Here is an 18,728-nt window from a genome sequence, read left to right as displayed (position 1 = left end):
CTCGCTGATCACGATATTAATCTGCTCTAACAATGAAAGACTAGTATTCAAACTATGAGAAGAAACTACACTTAAGCTATTACTCATTGTTTATTTACACCTATCAATTGAAGATGCGTTTCGGCCTTTAGTGCGCACCTGAACGCGCTAATTTTTCCAATTTATTAGTGTTTGAATTATTGCACCAGCTTTTAAAATCATGATTTAATATTGGGTTTTTTTTTTACTGTCTTTACATTTGTCAGAATCACCTTCATTCTTCCATTTGGTTTGACATTATGGCTTAGAGTGGACCATTTTGTGTCTGAAAGTAGGCCTATTTACCAGATTAAAGTTATTTGACTTCTGCCGAAGTCTGCGCTTCACTGCCGTTTGATAAGGTGAAATATTTCCCGACTGTTAATAGTGGCTTCACTGTAAAGCCGAATAAGTTGAGTTTACTTAAAAAAATTGAGGAAAGTGGTTGCCTTAAAAAAATAAGTAATTATTAATGATTGAATTGAGTACCTTAAACTTACAATCTTTTGTAAGATCAACTGTTATATATAGTTATTGTATGTAAAATTTTAAGTTAAATGTACTAATTTCCAAGTTGATCAAACTAAAAATCTTCTGTAAGATCAACTGTTTTGTATAGTTATTACACATAAAATATTAAGTTACATTCACTAAATTCCAAGTTGACTGAACTCGAAACCACTTACAACATTCCTGTCTTCCCTAGTCCTTTTAACACCTTAAAAGGGAAAACCATTGTTGTTGTTCTAGTTATGTTATCTTTATGTTTAAGTTCCATCTCTCTAACCGATTAGCTAGAAAAGTAGAAGAAAAACAACAGGAAATTAAAATATCAAAATTGCATTTTTATTTTACCATTTTGCACAAAACAAAAGGTCTAAAAACAACCTCTCTGCTGTTGTTGCCGCAACATTCTTTTTAGGACTCTGAGTGTCCGTTTGGGTTGAACTAAACTTGGAACATTTGGTTGAGGCAACACTTGTATCGAAGCAAAACAGAATCCACTTATCCATCATTGTACTTGTTTACTGTAGAGACCTTCTTTTGAACATAAGGATAAGGATACTGCTCATTTCAATGAAATATAATAATAATAATAATAATAATAACAAACTGTTCCAATACAAAAAAGAAAGAACATTCAGTACCCGATGCAAAGAAATTAAGTAGTTGAAACTCTGTTTTACTCTGCAAACTGGTTTTTCAGAGTCTGAATTTTGGGTGCAAGTTGACTCTTCCCCAAGTTGAGGATCACCCAACAAAAAAGAATCCACTTTTCTTCAAAACAAGGTCTGTACAGTAACAAGTACAATGACGGATAAGGATACTGCTTATTTCAATGAAATGTAATAAAAAAATCTGTGCCAATACAAAAAAGAAAAAACATTCAGCACCCGATGCATAGAACCTAACTAGTTGAAACCATGTTTTCCTCTGCAAGCTGGTCCTCCCCCCGCCCACCCTAGTCTGAATTATGAGTGCAAGTTGACTCTTACCCAAGTTAAGGACCATCCAACAAAAAAGAATCCACTTTTGTTCAAAACAAGGTCTGTACAGTAACAAGTACAATGACTGATAAGGATACTGCTCATTTCAATGAAATATAATAATAATAATAATAATAATAATAATAATAATAATAATAATAATAATAAAAAACATTCAGCACCCGATGCATAGAACATAACTAGTTGAAATCCTGTTTTACTCTGCGAGCTGGTTTTTCAGAGTCTGAATTTTGGGTGCAAGTTGACTCCTCCCCAAGTTGAGGATCACCCCACAAAAAAGAATCCACTTATCAGTCATTGTACTTGTTACTGTACAGACCTTGTTTTGAACATAAGGATAAGGATACTGCTCATTTCAATGAAATATAATAGTAAAAAAAAATCTGTGCCAATACAAAAAAAGAAAAAACATTCAGCACCCGATGCATAGAACCTAACTAGCTGAAACCCTGTCTCACTCTGCAAGCTGGTTTTTCAGAGTCTGAATTTTGGGTGCAAGTTGACTCTTCCCCAAGTTGAGGATCACCCAACAAAAAAGAATCCACTTTTCTTCAAAACAAGGTCTGTACAGTAACAAGTACAATGACGGATAAGGATACTGCTTATTTCAATGAAATGTAATAAAAAAATCTGTGCCAATACAAAAAAGAAAAAACATGCAGCACCCGATGCATAGAACCTAACTAGTTGAAACCATGTTTTCCTCTGCAAGCTGGTCCTCCCCCCGCCCACCCTACACTGTAAAAAAAAATTCCGTAAAAAAACGGATAAAGTCCTGGCAGTAAATTACCAGTAACTTCTCCGTTTACATTACGGCCCTTCCGTTTATTCTGTAACGGAGAATTCCGTATTTTTAGAGTAAATTCTCTGTCCATCATAAAAAGGAGAATTCCGTAGATTTACAATACATTCTCTGTTCATTCACATGTACTCCCGTTCATTATAGAAAAGGAGAATTCCGTAGATTTACAATAAACTTTCTGTTCATTCACATGTATTCCCCTTCATTATAAGAAAGGAGAATTCTGTGGATTTACAGTAAATTCGGTTCTTTCACAGACACTTCTTTTAGTGGAAAACTGATAACCCCTTAGATAAAGTCGATTTCTGTCCAAACTAGGAAAAAATGTCTTAAGGACAAATATATGAATCTGAATATGCATTACCAATATGTGATAGTTTAATATATATAAACAGAGATTGTTTTTGTCATCTACACAAAGTTAAGTCTTTTAATACAGTACATTACACACGTCTACACAAGGTGAGATGCCATTTTAGTAGTTTATTTCAATAATTCATGCTATGAATTCAGAGATGTTATCTTCATCAAATATTCATTATGACTAGCACACTGACATTTTTAAGAACATACAAAAAAACACAAAATGATTTGATATTTGTACCTTTTAAATTGGATTGAAGGGACAGGTCTATGGGAAGTCATGCTGTTAATTCACAAATAATTAATTCAAGAATATTTAACACCACCACAAATTTCATCAAGTATTCATTATGACTAGCACCCTGTCATTTTTAAGAACGTCATGCAACATACAAAACCCACAAAATGATTTGATATTTGTAACTTTTAAATTGGATTGAAGGGTGAGGTCTATGATTCCCAACAAACAGGTTTCAAAGTCTCTTAAGAAAGAAAAAAAAAAAAGAAACACGCACCTAAACAATTAAGGGGTGGGAGTTGAGGGGCATTCCAGACCTCAGCAGAAACTCAGCTTTGTGTGTGTGTGCGTGCGCGCGCATGCGTGCACATGCATGCAAATGTTCACATTTCCATCCAGGGGTTTTCAAAACTGTTCAGTTCACACAAGAACTTCAGAAGTCTTGGGGGCAAGTGAAGGTGTTTCTTTCCCTTCTTCTCAGCCTTTGACCCTCGTTCTGGATTTATTCCCAGGAAAACTCTAAAAGAATATTTAAAGTATTTTTAGATGTGCTGTTGGAGTGATGTTATGACTTAACACATAGAATTTGCTTATGCAAGCTAGTTGAATCATACACTTTGGGGCCTGACCCGCACGGATTTTATTGAAACTTGAAACTTTTATTGAAACTTGGTGTGCCTTTTTACTGGGAAGGTAGAATCCCAGAACTACGTTTGCCTGAGTCTGGCATCAATAAAAAGGGAGAAAAAGCTAAGAATGTCTAATTAAGAGGGTGGTACACTGTACATTCATCCTTGTTTATGTCAATCAATCACACAGAGATTGTTTGGATGATGTCTTATCTGGCTCTACAAATAGCTCAAAGAGCAGGGAATACAGCGAGCAACAGAATATGAATTATGAGATGTTAATATACTAAATATTGAATATAGAAAAAGTTGTATTTTAAAATTAGTCAGTTTTTGCCTAGGACAGGATAGGTAGGATATCATGTCAATTTCATCAACAGAAAGTGTGGTCTTGGTCTCTAGAGTCATTGCAGAGATAATGCGACTTCTAGAGTGAAATGAGTTGTAGTAAAGTTGTAATAGAGTAATGTCAGAGAAGAGTACCCCAACTGACAGGAGTTCCCCATCTGACACTCCACCCAAAATGCTCATGCTATTTTGGGCGGAGTGACAGGTTGGGTACGTACCGTATATCAGGTGGGCTAACCTTCTCTGATACTACTGTACTACTACAACTACTTTATTACAACTTATTTCACCCTAAACGTCAAATTATATGACAAGGACCAAAGACCAAACTTTCAGGAGATGTTATAATACCCCAACTTAAGTAGAAAAATGACTCATTTTAATGTAGCTTTTTAAAATTCAAATGACAATATTTTAATATCTCATAATATATCATAATATTCTGATGATTGTTGTATCCCATGTTGGTTGTGTAATTTGTAGAGCCAGAAAAGAGCTTCCAAGCTAAATCAAAACCATTTCTATGTGACTTACCCTGACAGACATAATCAAGGATAAATGTATGGTGTCCAACACTATTAATCAAAACTTTCTTAGTCTGTTTCTACCTTAAAGGCGCACTGTATTTAATACTGTATTTCCAGAATTAATTCTGCCCATTCACAAATGTCACCTTGTTCACAAATACTTACCACCACCATGAAATTTTAAGTATTCATAATGACTAGGAAAATTGCACTTTTCATTCATGAAAAGTGGGATCTTCTTCATGTCCGCCATTTTGAATTTCCAAAAATTCTACATTTTAAGCTGCAAAACTTATACTATACTATACAATACTTTGGTACATTGGTTTATTACTTACGTAAATATTCATTAAAATCAAGTTTCATTAAAATCAGCCCCAAAGCGTCTGATTGCACATGAAATGAGCCTAATGGATTCATTGCAAAACAAATTGTAAATAGTTAGTACAATATTTAACCCTTTGAGACATGGCCTTATACATTTGCTGTTACCAGAATGGCAATGACCAAGTCGTAGTGCAGTACTAATGGCCCTCTGTTAGTAGTGTAGTACTGTCCAGTGAAGAAAATCACCGGAGCATCTCAGATGTGGAAAAATCTTTTTCTGCTTTTATTGAGCAGTGCCAAACTAACGTTTCGACGTTACCGCGTCTTCATCAGAGTCGAAAAAAAACCGATGAACGACTCTGATGAAGACGCGGTAACGTCGAAACGTTAGTTTGGCACTGCTCAATAAAAGCAGAAAAATATTTTTCCACATCTGAGATGCTCCAGTGATTTTCTTCACTGATTAGAACTCAGTCCTTTCCCGTGACGCACCAGATAGTGAGGAACAGGAGCGCGGTGGATCTACTTTTCTAGTGTAGTACTGTGTTTGTTAACTTTACAATGACCATTACAGCGTTCCACTAGTGGAACGGTGTGCATTATGGGGCTGCACTTTATTTTCAATTCTCACAAAATCAGAATTGGCAGAGGCTGAAAGTTGAAAAACTTTGAGCTTTTGAATTGTGTGTGAGGTGTCAAAATAGAACTTGTTGAAAAGAATCAGGGGACTGTCTAGAATGTGTGTGCCAAATTTCACCACTTTCTTTCACATGGTCCTATTGGCTGCCATATACATTATGGAAAAAAGATCTGTCACAACCATTTACCATACATTTCCATAGGCTGTCATAGACAAAGAATGTGGAGGAAAGATGCTGAATAAACCATATAGTACGAAGGATGAGCGACAAAAAAGGGCCAAACCGTGCCCTTTTGAGTAAAAGCATAAAAATCGGTACACATATCTTTCATGATATTCTGATTAATATAAGATGTGGAGGCGTTGCGAAAAATGCTGAATTTTCAAGATGGCTGCAAAATCCAATATGGCAAACCCATATTAATGAAACTACTGGGCACTTTGTAGTAAAAGCATGGAAAGTGGTACACAGTTACTTCTTCATGTGCTGATTAATAATAGAAATGGAGGCATTGCGAAAAATGCTGACGTTTCAAGATGGCCGCTAAATCAAATATGGCTAACCCATATTAGTGAAACCTCCCGGCACTTTGTAGTATAAGCATGGAAATTGGTACACAGTTCTTGATATGCTGATTAATAACTGTCACAAAAACGTCACAAAAAAAGCTGAATTTGCAAGATGGCCACCAAATCAAATATGGCCAACTACTAGATTGCTCAACATATGAAGTATATTTGTGCTGATTTGCATGCTCCTACTGCAAAGTGCATGGTGGTTATACTAATATGGGTCAGATATATTTGATTTGGCGGCTATCTTGAGAAATCAGATTTTTTTTCTGCTATGCCTCTACTTCTAATATTAATCAGCATATCAAGAGCTAACTGTATCAATTTTCATGCATTTACAACAAAATACCTGATAGTTTCATCAATATGGTTTGGCCATATTGGATTTGGTGGCCATCTTGAAAATTTAGCATCTTTAGCATCGCGACGCCTCCATATCTAATATTAATCAGCATACCAAGATGGATATGTGTACCAATTTGCATGGTTTTACTCAAAAGTCGCTCGAAGTCGCTCGTCTGCCGTACTAAACAGTAGCCTTCACAGCAAAACTGCTTGTGCCCCCCCCAAAAAAAAAAACAAAAAAAAAAAAAAAACCATAACAGTAAGAGTTGCTTACCTTTGAATGAACTCCAGTGTGAGAGCCATGTCTTTTGGGTACTTTATGTTAAAAACATAAAATGCAGCAAAAGTGTAGCTCAGAGCTACAATCATGGAGCTGATGTGGTTGTTTACGACTTCTTGGTCCACGGCGATTTTGTAATGATGATCACCTTAAACATGTAAAATTCATAAGAGAATATATTAACAAATGAAAACGGTTGGAACACGATACTTAATTATGAACTCCACGGCCACCTTGAAAGTGCTGGCTTCCAAACTTCTATTACTTCATGCACCGATCATAGAGTTTTAGCACACAAGACTTGATGGAAATAAGCCCACCCATTAAAAAGTTATTTCACAAACAAAACAGAGTGAGTTTCTGAAAACAGAACAGACAAGAAGGGAGAAAGCGAATGGGGAAAGAGGAAGAGACAAAGAAGGGAGCGAGAAGCAGGAGAAAAAGACAGGAGAGAAGAAGCATGTGAGGAATGAGGAAGATAGACAGTGAAATCAAATCCATAACACATATTTTTTTAAATATCAAACAGATTACAAACCCATGGTAAGGATGCAAGGTGTGCTTTGCAGTGGTAGTGCGGCAGCAGCAGATTCCTGTTGTTAGGAAATAAAAGAAGAAATACTGAATAGCTGAATAACTATTTTTCCATCCAGAACAGTATGCCTCATACAAATACATTGTAGTTCATCATGAATAACACAGTGATAAAACATTTATAAACCCACCTCACTTGGGTGGAAGAGTTGTTCAGGCTTTTCTCTGAAGAATTTTGCGATCCCAGAGATCAGCAATATAGCTATTAACCGTCTGTTCAGTTACCAACATGATCCTTGCTGAGCTAACTTAGCTAGCAACTTGGGCGGCCAAACGGATTGTGGACGCTAAAAATTAAGTAAAAGCGAAACAGGACAACAGAGTCATGATAATGTAGACAAAACTATAACGTATGTTGTAAGTCTATAGAAATCCGATACCCTACATTTACGAGATGTAGATCCTAGCCTATTAAGACATCACAAGTTGGCTGGTAATCTTGACCGCTCTGATAGCTGTGTCGTGGAAGATATTAAAAAAGAATAGACTCACGACATGATTCCAGGCTGTAGCCGATTAAATTGAACTACATACAAAGATGATTTGATTAACTGTGTAACTTATTATTAATAATACTATTTACCACAGAAGTGCAGTACTCCAACTCACTCAGACAGCAGAGAGCGAGCAAGCGGCGGCTGCGTTCCCTCTGAAGACAGTCTCTCCCACAATGCATTGCGTTCTTCAAAATACGGGTAAATCATCCGTAGAATAATATTACGGAAAATTCCCTCCTAAGAATACGGTAGTTCGTACCTTTTAATTACGGACATTTTTTACAGTGTAGTCTGAATTATGAGTGCAAGTTGACTCTTACCCAAGTTAAGGACCATCCAACAAAAAAGAATCCACTTTTGTTCAAAACAAGGTCTGTACAGTAACAAGTACAATGACTGATAAGGATACTGCTCATTTCAATGAAATATAATAATAATAATAATAAAAAACATTCAGCACCCGATGCATAGAACATAACTAGTTGAAATCCTGTTTTACTCTGCGAGCTGGTTTTTCAGAGTCTGAATTTTGGGTGCAAGTTGACTCCTCCCCAAGTTGAGGATCACCCCACAAAAAAGAATCCACTTATCAGTCATTGTACTTGTTACTGTACAGACCTTGTTTTGAACATAAGGATAAGGATACTGCTCATTTCAATGAAATATAATAATAGTAAAAAAAAATCTGTGCCAATACAAAAAAAGAAAAAACATTCAGCACCCGATGCATAGAACCTAACTAGTTGAAACCCTGTCTCACTCTGCAAGCTGGTTTTTCAGAGTCTGAATTTTGGGTGCAAGAAAAAACATTCAGCACCCGATGCATAGAACCTAACTAGTTGAAACCCTGTCTCACTCTGCAAGCTGGTTTTTCAGAGTCTGAATTTTGGGTGCAAGTTGACTCTTCCCCAAGTTCAGCATCACCTGTTGCACGAAAAGAAAAGTGTACTTCATACATTTGGGGTAGTCCAGATGTAATGCATAAATCAGTCCAAAAAGGACACAGAAGGCCTGAGGCAGGTTGGGCAGCCCATCAAGCACCACGTTCCCTTCCAGGATGATCCCCACTCTGGATGGGTTCAGTGGTGAGGTTTCTTCATCCATGCAGAGGATTCCCACTGGAGTCTGACTATATACGTCTGTGTCAGCTGGATCCTAAGAAGGAGAGAGAAAAAATGACAAGGAGAGAATCATGGTAGTTAGATAACATTCTGTCCACAACAAAATGCTTTTAGATGCTTTAAAAGTGCACTATGTAGGATTGTGGCCAAAGTAGGTATTGCAACTGTGCTGATCATTGTAACTGTGCTGCCTATTCCCAAATTTGATCTTTTCATTAATATTTATTAAGTAATAAACTAATATTTTGTAGTATGACCAAAGTACAGGAAGTTTTACAGCTAAAAATGTCTATTACTGGAAATTAAAAATGGCGGACATGGGGAAGATCCACCTTTTCATGTATGAAAAATGTCATTTTCCCAGTCAAAATGAATACCTAGAATTTAATGGTGGTGGTAAGATTTGTGAATGAGCAGCATGAATTCTGGAAATAAACTACTAAAAATATTACTTAGTCTACTTTAAACAAATAAGAGATATGAAAAGATACACTGCTCATACAGGATTTGCCAGGCCTTAAAGGTAGAACCCGCCATTTTGAATTTCCAGTAATAGACATTTTTAGCTGCAAAACTTCCTGTATTTTGGTCATACTAGTAAATATTAGTTTATTACGTAGTGGATGTTCATGAAAAGGGGCGGCACGGTGGTGTAGTGGTTAGCGCTGTCGCCTCACAGCAAGAAGGTCCTGGGTTCGAGCCCCATGGCCGGCGAGGGCCTTTCTGTGCGGAGTTTGCATGTTCTCCCCGTGTCTGCGTGGGTTTCCTCCGGGTGCTCCGGTTTCCCCCACAGTCCAAAGACATGCAGGTTAGGTTAACTGGTGACTCTAAATTGACCATAGGTGTGAATGTGAGTGTGAATGGTTGTCTGTGTCTATGTGCCAGCCTTGTGATGACCTGGCGACTTGTCCAGGGTGTACCCCGCCTTTCGCCCGTAGTCAGCTGGGATAGGCTCCAGCTTGCCTGCGACCCTGTAGGACAGGATAAAGCGGCTAGAGATAATGAGATGAGATGTTCATGAAAAGATCAAATTTGGGAATAGGTAGCACAGTTGCAATGAGCAGCACAGCTGCAATACCTACTCTGGCCACAATCCTACATAGTGCACCTTTAAGAATTTTCTTCTGTAAAGCCAAAGCAAAATATGTAATATTAAAGCAATTTCACATGATTTTGATGTTCAAGTTTTTTTTTTCATTTTTATTCATTACATTGAAAAATCAGAACAAACAGGTGTGTCATTCCATGTCAATTCACAGGATTCCCTAGAATCTCCCCAGGTGACCCTCTTCAATTTGCCTGATATCTCACATACAGGTACCTTTTGATGTCAATTGAAAGAATTTCAAGTCTTACATCGTACCTGTAATGGTTGTGGAGATGAGACCCTCCAAAGTTTGGGTGTCACACCCACTTTTCAAGCTTGTGAATTCCATACAGAATTTAAAAGCAGATTTGGACATCTCTAGTTTTAGTTTGAAGGAAGATACAGGCCTAAACAAAAGTATGGTGGGAGTTGCGTGAGGGACACCTTGAGTGTGTGAAGCGAAAGGCTGCGCTTCCCGAAGGGGAATGCAGTGTGATGGAGTGACCATCACTGGGGTTGTGGGTGTGTTCTGACTGTTACACCAATGAGCTTGGCTCTTTGGTGTAGCTGTCAGAGCCCCGGTTTTGTACCCAGGAGGTCCAGGTTCGAGTCCCAGCGGGGTAACTCTACTCCCCTTTGCTACATTTAAGAACACACAGCCACAACCTTCACAACACATGACTTCACTTACGGAACAGGCCTTGAAGAACCCAGAAGGATCATCCCCCAAGATGACGGGCAGTCCCCGAAGACAAAGGCACCTGATGTCTGTTGGCTCAGAGCTCTGGAAGATAGTAGACACACAATACAAAACAATTTTGAGGATACTCACATTTAGGAAACAAATTTTAGAAATTCCCGACAATTTCTTGACAACAATGAAAATTAACCAGTTCAACAGAGGACACAATGTTGCATTTAAGAAAGGAGGACAGGACAAAAGATAAGAAAATGAGGCATGAGATTAAAGGGAAGGACAAACAAAGAGAATAACAAAAAGAATGACAAAAAAATACAGACGACATCACAAGGGAGATGAAACAAGAAAAGGACAGAATAGACATGGAGAGAAGCAATAGACATTTCACAGGACAAGATGATGTACACTTGACAAATTAAGTCACCTTTGTTTGACGTAAAAGCGCAGCCAAAAGCTGACCAGTAAGGCCTTTCTTCTTCCTGAAGAGCTCAACCAGGCTTGCAGAGTAGCAGTCTAGCGAACCAAAGAAGTTTTCTCTGAGATTTTTCCCCACCACTCTGCTAAACTCATAATAAACCTGAAACAAATAAAATATACACACCCACTGTCAAGTTGTACCTACATGTTATTGTTCTTGTCTGTATGATCACAACAAAATAAATAATGCAAATGTATTGTAAAATGCCAATAGCTTTTATGCAGATGTGTATCACATAGGGGAAGAAAAAGTGCATCTTTTTGAGATTTTTTCAAAGATCTGACAAATTAAGTAGGCACAAGGTGCTAATGGCATGTACTCATTTGATTACTAGTCAACATTATAATTAAAGAATGCAATAAAACATTTACAGTAGTATTCAAAAAAACACTCATACTAACCTGACTTTCGGTGAAAAGAGCTGGCCATCTCTGTACCATCTGGTTAATGGCAGGCTTATCTTTGACTACCTCCTGTCTGCGAAGAGCAAAGGTCACATCCATCTCCTTCTTCACAAGCAATGCATCTGGCTTTGCCTTCATCGTCTCCTGGACCACCACCTGGCGAGCTCCTTCCAGGTTATGGCCTTCCATCCCTTCTGGATAATCAGGAAGGAAATTTAGTTCCCCCTTTTTTGGCTTCTTGATGTCTTTGCTGGGAGGGTCACCACCTGTGGTGTGCCTTCCACGTTTTCCACCATTGACACTGACATCAAGTCGACCCATCTTGCGCAATTTGTTTCTATAGTTACCTATTTTAAAGTAGATGCTGTTCTTCCACCCTTCCCAGTCAGATGACCCTTTTTCTTTTAGGCATGGATGTGTTTGCACCAAGGATTTGGCAACAGCTGCACAATCCTCTTTTTGCGGCTACTTTAAATGTATATATGGTCTCAGCCAGTGTTTGGAGGATGTCATGTTTCAGTTCTTTTGTCACTTTGAGATAGGATCCATCCTTCAAATTAAGCAAGTTACCTTGGCGGAGTCTGTACTCCACATCTACGGAAAATTTAGGGATTTCAAACTTCTCTGGCCACTGAGAACTTCTCTTCGGAGAGACAATGGGCAGTATCTCTGTGTCTGCCTGGCTGGTTGTGTCACTCCACAATTCTGGTTGTTCCGTGACAGGTACAAGATCAATCAGTGGGATGATTTTGATGGTTGGTTTCTCTGGGAGCTCAGAGACGTCTGTTAAGTTACACAATTCATTGTTAAATTCGGGATCTTGGTATTGTAAGGCGATATTGTAGTTTGCTTGAAGAGCATCTTTCAGCCAGCGAATCAAGTCTTCGAGTGTATCTGGCTTTGTGGTCATCGTCATCTTTCTTATATCTCCCTCGGAAACAATAACCCGCATGGTTAATTTCTGTGGTTCAGCCATCTAGAGAAAAAAATGACAGACAAGTATTTAGATGAAAGACAGAACGGGTGTCTCGCCAGTAAATCCAATCCTTATGGGTGCGTTAGTTCCTAAGTGTCAATCCACAGCACCAAGGAATGGAACTCCCACACCAGCAGCCGATGCAATAATTTCTTTATTGCTTTACATACATAAAGGTGAAATAACTGCTACCCACTGGTGCAAAACGTTTTCGGTCACCAGACCGTCCTCAATGCAAACAAGCCATCTGACATAGGACTTCCTTACATAGAATACGCCCAGTAGGCGGTAGACATGTCAAACAACCCCTTGGTTAGGTTGACGTGTTCACTAACTATGTTGACAGGTACCATTGGGCATATGTCAAAAAACACAATAAGGAACAGTCCTAAATTAAAAAAAAATCAAATACAAGAGAGCAAGAGGAAAAAAGAAGGAAAAATAAAACCATGGGGAATATTATGAGAATAAATTTAGACAATACGTAGCACAGATGCATATTTGTCACATTTTATGTAAATCAATATAGCAGACAAAATATTAAAGGAAGCAGGTTAAGTCAAAGTCATCATTCAAATTAGACCCATAGGATGCAAGGTTTTTAGATAGAAGATCTATCTAGCTTCACATTGGAGGAGAGTCTGTGGTGTACATCCTCTCCTACGAGTGGGGAAGACTCGGTCAATGCCAGTAAACTGTAAGTCAGACACTGTGTTTAGCTCCAGCAAAGTGTTGCGCAACAGGTGACTTGGGGTTGTTTCTATTTCTCTTGTATTTATTGCTTATTGTTGCTTATTGTGTTTTTTGACATATGCCCAATGGTACCTGTCAACATAGTAAGTGAACACATCAACCTAACCAAGGGGTTGTTTGACATGTCTACCGCCTACTGGGCATATTTTATATAAAGAAGTCCTCTGTCAGATGGCTTGTTTGCACTGAGGAAGGTCTGGTAACCAAAAACGTTTTGCACTTGTGGGTAGCACTTCTTTCACCGCTATGCCGACAAGTATTTAGCAAATAACATATCGTCTCAGTGTCACCATAAGCTGACCTTGTACCCTGTAAGATGACAGTGGGAAGACATCATTTAACTCTGACATCTTGACTACACACATAGGGGTGGAATCATTACAGTGAAGTTCATAAGATCTTAAATGCTCAGAGTACCATGCTGTCATTTTCAGGCAAACAAATAGAATTTCTGCATTGTCTGCCACAATCTTTTCTATCCGGACAAATTCAGGGAGACCTGAGCATGAGCCAGTAGACAGCATCATGCCGGGATGATACTTGATACCATCTATACAGACAGATGATGCATCAAGCACTGATCCTTGAGTAATTGCTGCCTGAACTGTTGGCGGGAAAGTTGCCGTTGAAACTGTCGTAACCTTTGACATCTCAACTGATGGTCTGAAAAATGAGCTACAGTCAAGATTGTAACTGACTGCTTTCTGGTGTTTTGTGGCAAGTGACATGGCAACATTTTTGAAGTTCTGAGCATTGCGAATTGCTCTTTTAAAGAACTTGTGCTTCCCCTCGAAGCGCATTGTCCAAAACTCTGGCAGTGGACCAAATTTCCTAACAAGCTGAGGATAGTGTTCCACATAATGATGCTTTGGCCTTAAACGAAAATTTGGGAAAGTAGACTGCAACAAACGCCTGTGCTCCGTTATCTTACAGTCCAAGAAAATCAGTGTCTCTTCTGTATGCCTCGTTGCCACAGTTAGCTCAACAATGTCTTTAAGGAGCATGAGAATTTCCCAAGCGTTTTCACCCTCAGGCACACAGTGACCAATAAGAAATGGAAGCAACCTTATGAGACACCAGTTCTCATGAGCATTTCCGCCAATGGTACCTTTGGTGGAAAATCCTTTTCCAATCACCTGAGGTCGATCTGTTTTGTCAGTAAATGTGTAGTTAAAGTGCCTGATGACCTGATTCAGCATATCTAGCGTGAAATACCTCTTGCCCATCAAGTCTGTAAGACACAGAGACAGCTCAAGAGGAACAATGCCTAAGATATCGTGCATGATGTCAGGAGGGTACCCACTGACAACATGAAAGTGCTCAAGATTCTCTGTTAATGGGCAAGCTCTTTTCACCCCATACATTTGACTCAGCCCTGGATTCTCCCTCACTTCCTGCACTTGCCTATTATGGGACACTTTGTCTCTGATTTGAAATAAATCTGACCATACCTTCTGCTGTTGAATGTCACCACTGCTTGCCATGCAGAATCTGCAGAACTTGTCGACAGTGAAGCTTTCCAGGAATCCTGCAAGGGAGTGAGCACCAAGATTATCAGCTGCAACATGCAAGACTGTCCCTTTCACACTACCACCCAATTGCTCCACATGAACACCATTTTGCTCTAATAACATTAGGTCATAGATCAGAGGTTGAAGAACTTTTGCATAACCACATTCTTTGACTGTGGATGTATTGCATAACAGAGCAAGCTGAATAGAATTGAGGGTTGACCTGTATTTTGCAGGTATGTTGGCAATAAGCCAGTACACTGCACTAGGGTTGGGCGATATTACGGTAAGAAGGTATCCCGAGGTATCCAAAAGTACCAACGGTATCGGTCTCATTACCGTCATTTTAAAAAAATATATAATATCTAAATAAATATGGAGTACAAGAGGTCATAATATAAAATAATAAATTGAAGATCATCCCGAATAACTGTGTGATCGTATTTTCACTAATTCTATCAATTTCCTAAAGAAGTTTTCATCGCGTGCAGGGTTGTTTATGTCGTTACCATGGCAACCCTGCGTGACATTTTGGAGTCTGACAGAAAGCTTCGCAAGAGACTGAGCCTGGGGGTGTCATGGCTCAGATGGCTAAGGCACCGTACCATAAATCCGGGGACCCGGGTTCGATTCCGACCCGAGGTTATTTCCTGATCCCGTCTCTCTCTCCCCGCTCATTTCCTGTCTCTCTATACTGTCCTATCTAAAAAAAAAAAAGAGAGACTGAGACCGCGGTTGAAAGATGGCAAGTCAAGATAACGAGTTGGTGGCAAAAAAAAATAATACAACATTGGCAGTGTAGCAGCATTTTGGTTTCAAACGAAAAGGAAGAGCCAGCAATAATGTAAATGACCGCGCAAAATCGAAAAAAATCTAATATGTCCCCTAAGGCAGACCATAGCCTGGGGTACTCCACTTCCACGAGATCTCTCCAATGAGTTGTGTTTTGAGTAGGTTACATGAGTAACAACAAGGTAAAATAATATAACGTATGACATTTGGGATGTGGGTAATAAACGTTTGAAATGTCATCTACTGAAGAAACGGAAGAAAACATCGTAGCGTAAACTGTTCGGTTTCTGGTGGGAATTAGCAATGCGCTTGCTATCTTTGTTGGGTGTGTTAAACCGTATGGATTTAAGTGGAATAATTGTAAGGAGTTATGTGATCAAGACAACGTTTTAAGCAAGGTAAGGCCATTTGATTATTAATTTCCCCGCCATGGCATGACGTGGGCCCATATGATTTTGCCTTGTGCAGCTATCACGCATTTGAATTAGGTTCGCCTCATTTGCGCTGAAGAATATGGTTTATCGCGCAGTCTAAACGGACTTGGGTGTTGGTTGATTCTTTTTCTTTTTTTTTATTTCCCATGCTTGAAAGGGTATGATCCTGCTCATCGTGTACTTTTTTTTGATGGAGCAGGTGAAATAGTGCTGCAAATGGCGTTTCAATGCAGACATGTGTAAACGACAGCTGAATGCTATTTTCAAGATGAAGGAAGAGTTGCGTGATGCTTTGAAATATCTCTTAATCCATTCATCAATGCACAAAATTCGCTTTGCTGCTTAATCCATACCACAATGCACACAATTCGCTATGCTGCTTTTAAATAGTACATTTGAGGCATAGGCGCACGTTACACAGTAGGCCGAAACAAAATATTATTTTTTTCTCGGTAATACCGTATACCCCGGGAAAACACAGAGACGGTTTAAAGGTATCAAAATTTGGATACCGCCCAACCCTACACTGCACACATTTTGTGTTTCAGCTTTGATGTCCCCAGAGGATTTGCTATTTCAAAGTCGTCAATGTAAAGGCTAAGAGCAATTGTAAACTCATCTTTTGCAAAAAGTGAATTTTCAGTAAAGTACTGTCCATCTGCATAAGACCGGTATTCTTGTGGGACGTGGAGTTTCCCTGACATAGCTTTGTCTAAAACATCAGGATTGTTAAGCAACTTCTGTAGCATAGGAATAATGGGAACATATGCAAGCGCTTTCCTGCCCTTTTCCACAACATACTGTATCGGGTTTACCATTGGAAACTCCCTGCGCACATAGGCTGCTCTTTTTTTAGCTGTTCCTAAAGGTCCATCTCATCTCATCTCATCTCATTATCTCTAGCCGCTTTATCCTTCTACAGGGTCGCAGGCAAGCTGGAGCCTATCCCAGCTGACTACGGGCGAAAGGCGGGGTACACCCTGGACAAGTCGCCAGGTCATCACAGGGCTGACACATAGACACAGACAACCATTCACACTCACATTCACACCTACGGTCAATTTAGAGTCACCAGTTAACCTAACCTGCATGTCTTTGGACTGTGGGGGAAACCGGAGCACCCGGAGGAAACCCACGCGGACACGGGGAGAACATGCAAACTCCACACAGAAAGGCCCTCGCCGGCCCCGGGGCTCGAACCCAGGACCTTCTTGCTGTGAGGCGACAGCGCTAACCACTACACCACCGTGCCGCCCCCTAAAGGTCCATCTTGGGGAAAAATATGTTGTCATGCTACTTTCTGACACAGCATTGGTAACTTCTTTCACAACTGATTCATCAATGTCAGTGTAATGTTTCTTTAATACGGCCCTGACTCTGTTTTGGAGAATTGGCTTTGACAATTTATTGATTTGGAAAAGCTGTTGCATCACTTCTTGTACAGCACTCTCTGGTATGTGCAAAACAGCTTGCATCTTTAGCAGAAGAGATGCTACATTGTGCTCCAGCTGCTTTTCTAGGTCAACAAGATCACTGTCACTGGTTACTTCACTGTCCTCAACATGATCATCTGCGTCTGACATTTGCTCTTGTTCAACATCCTCCTCTTGGCTTTCAAAATAGCCACCAATGATTTCTGATTTAAACATTGTCCAGTTCTGTAGCTTGTGAATTTTACTCTTGTGAGCTTTGAACGTGGAGTAAACACTACTTTCAAAGTTACAGTCTTTAAAAGGGCACCTGATTTTGTGATTTACTTTTAAATGTGCAGAATGCAGGTGAGTGAAAAAGTCACTCTCTGAACAACACGCAATAAAGCCACATGATAGACAGCTAAACCTACATTGCACAGCTGGTTGCTGAGCAGAAGTTTTGGTGTGTATGCGGGACAAGTGCACGTTCAGTGCATTCAATTATTTAAATGTACAAAGACATTCTTGATGCAAACAGGGAATTGGCTCTGTTCTAGCATAGCTTCCATGTTTCAGTCTATAATGTTTAAATAGTTGTGCTCTTCTCACAGTTGAAACGACAGTACTTACACTTCCAAAGCATTGCATTTGATTTAATTGGATAATTTGGACAAATTAAAAAGATTAGTAAAACAGTAAATTATTTCGCTATTTTCTATGACATTAATTTGGATGTAATTAGATTGCTAGAAAACTAGTCATCTCAGAATGAATAGTGTTCGATTCACAGGACTTACCAATTTTTGTAGCAGCCGAAAACCAAGGAACAGCCCCTCAGTCGGTCCACGAGGGAAGTAGGACTAGTGAGCTAGTCACTGTCGGAGACTGGCGACGCTAATTCAGGCGCCAATTCGAGCTAGCTAGCTGATGAAAGTTCACTCACACACACACAAACTCTCTCTCTACACACACGGAATGTGTCTTCTTACTCGTAAGAACTGATGGGAACTGTTTGTTGTAAACAAAAAATATAAAGCCTCCACCACCACTAATAACAGTACCAACTGAAGTCAGCTAATTTAGCTGGACACCTAGCTAAAAAAGAAAACGAATGGCAACAGGTGGACAAAAAAGTAGTTTTGAGCAATAACACAAAATAAACTCACAGTTAAAACAAATAACAATAGCTGTCAGCCGACGACAACAATAACAAAGTAAGGAGATACAACTCTCTATAATCTTCGCTATCTATCGCATCGGGCTTGTATGCAGTTTAAATGATGCGTGGTCACTGATAATGCCTGGCCTACGGAAGCCGAGGGGTAGAGGCAGAGGTGGGCGCGAAGTACTCAACTTCAGAGTAGGCCTACA

General features: G+C 39.3%; 2 protein-coding genes and 1 long non-coding RNA gene across 7 annotated transcripts in view; 1 reads left to right on the top strand and 2 right to left on the bottom strand.

Annotated features, from left to right (window-relative positions):
• Nucleotides 1–18,728, top strand: part of LOC132869133 (junctional adhesion molecule-like) — a 58,162-nt gene that overhangs the window by 11,136 nt on the left and 28,298 nt on the right. The window lies entirely within an intron of this gene.
• On the bottom strand, nucleotides 2,797–7,970 carry LOC132872361 (uncharacterized). Of its 3 annotated transcripts, none has more exons than XR_009651431.1 (6): nucleotides 7,802–7,970; nucleotides 7,578–7,647; nucleotides 7,324–7,479; nucleotides 7,137–7,191; nucleotides 6,593–6,746; nucleotides 2,797–3,448 (listed from the first exon to the last, which is right to left on the bottom strand). It is a non-coding gene; the product is annotated as an uncharacterized LOC132872361 (long non-coding RNA). The 3 variants fall into 3 exon arrangements; XR_009651429.1 differs by having other exon boundaries at nucleotides 7,776–7,969; XR_009651430.1 differs by lacking the exon at nucleotides 7,578–7,647 and having other exon boundaries at nucleotides 7,776–7,969.
• Nucleotides 8,494–18,302, bottom strand: LOC132872344 (uncharacterized). Of its 3 annotated transcripts, none has more exons than XM_060907121.1 (6): nucleotides 18,155–18,302; nucleotides 14,660–14,736; nucleotides 11,477–11,673; nucleotides 11,022–11,174; nucleotides 10,589–10,681; nucleotides 8,494–8,844 (listed from the first exon to the last, which is right to left on the bottom strand). In XM_060907121.1, the coding sequence occupies exons 3-6, from the start codon at nucleotides 11,666–11,668 to the stop codon at nucleotides 8,542–8,544; spliced, it is 741 nt and encodes a 246-aa protein (XP_060763104.1). In that variant the 5' UTR covers nucleotides 11,669–11,673; nucleotides 14,660–14,736; nucleotides 18,155–18,302; the 3' UTR covers nucleotides 8,494–8,541. The 3 variants fall into 3 exon arrangements, with proteins under 3 accessions (XP_060763104.1, XP_060763108.1, XP_060763100.1); XM_060907125.1 differs by having other exon boundaries at nucleotides 11,477–11,670; XM_060907117.1 differs by lacking the exons at nucleotides 14,660–14,736; nucleotides 18,155–18,302 and having other exon boundaries at nucleotides 11,477–12,339.

Source organism: Neoarius graeffei, chromosome 2 (assembly GCF_027579695.1).
Source record: "Neoarius graeffei isolate fNeoGra1 chromosome 2, fNeoGra1.pri, whole genome shotgun sequence".
Lineage (NCBI taxonomy): Eukaryota > Metazoa > Chordata > Actinopteri > Siluriformes > Ariidae > Neoarius > Neoarius graeffei.
This window is presented reverse-complemented; position numbering and strand designations above follow the sequence as displayed.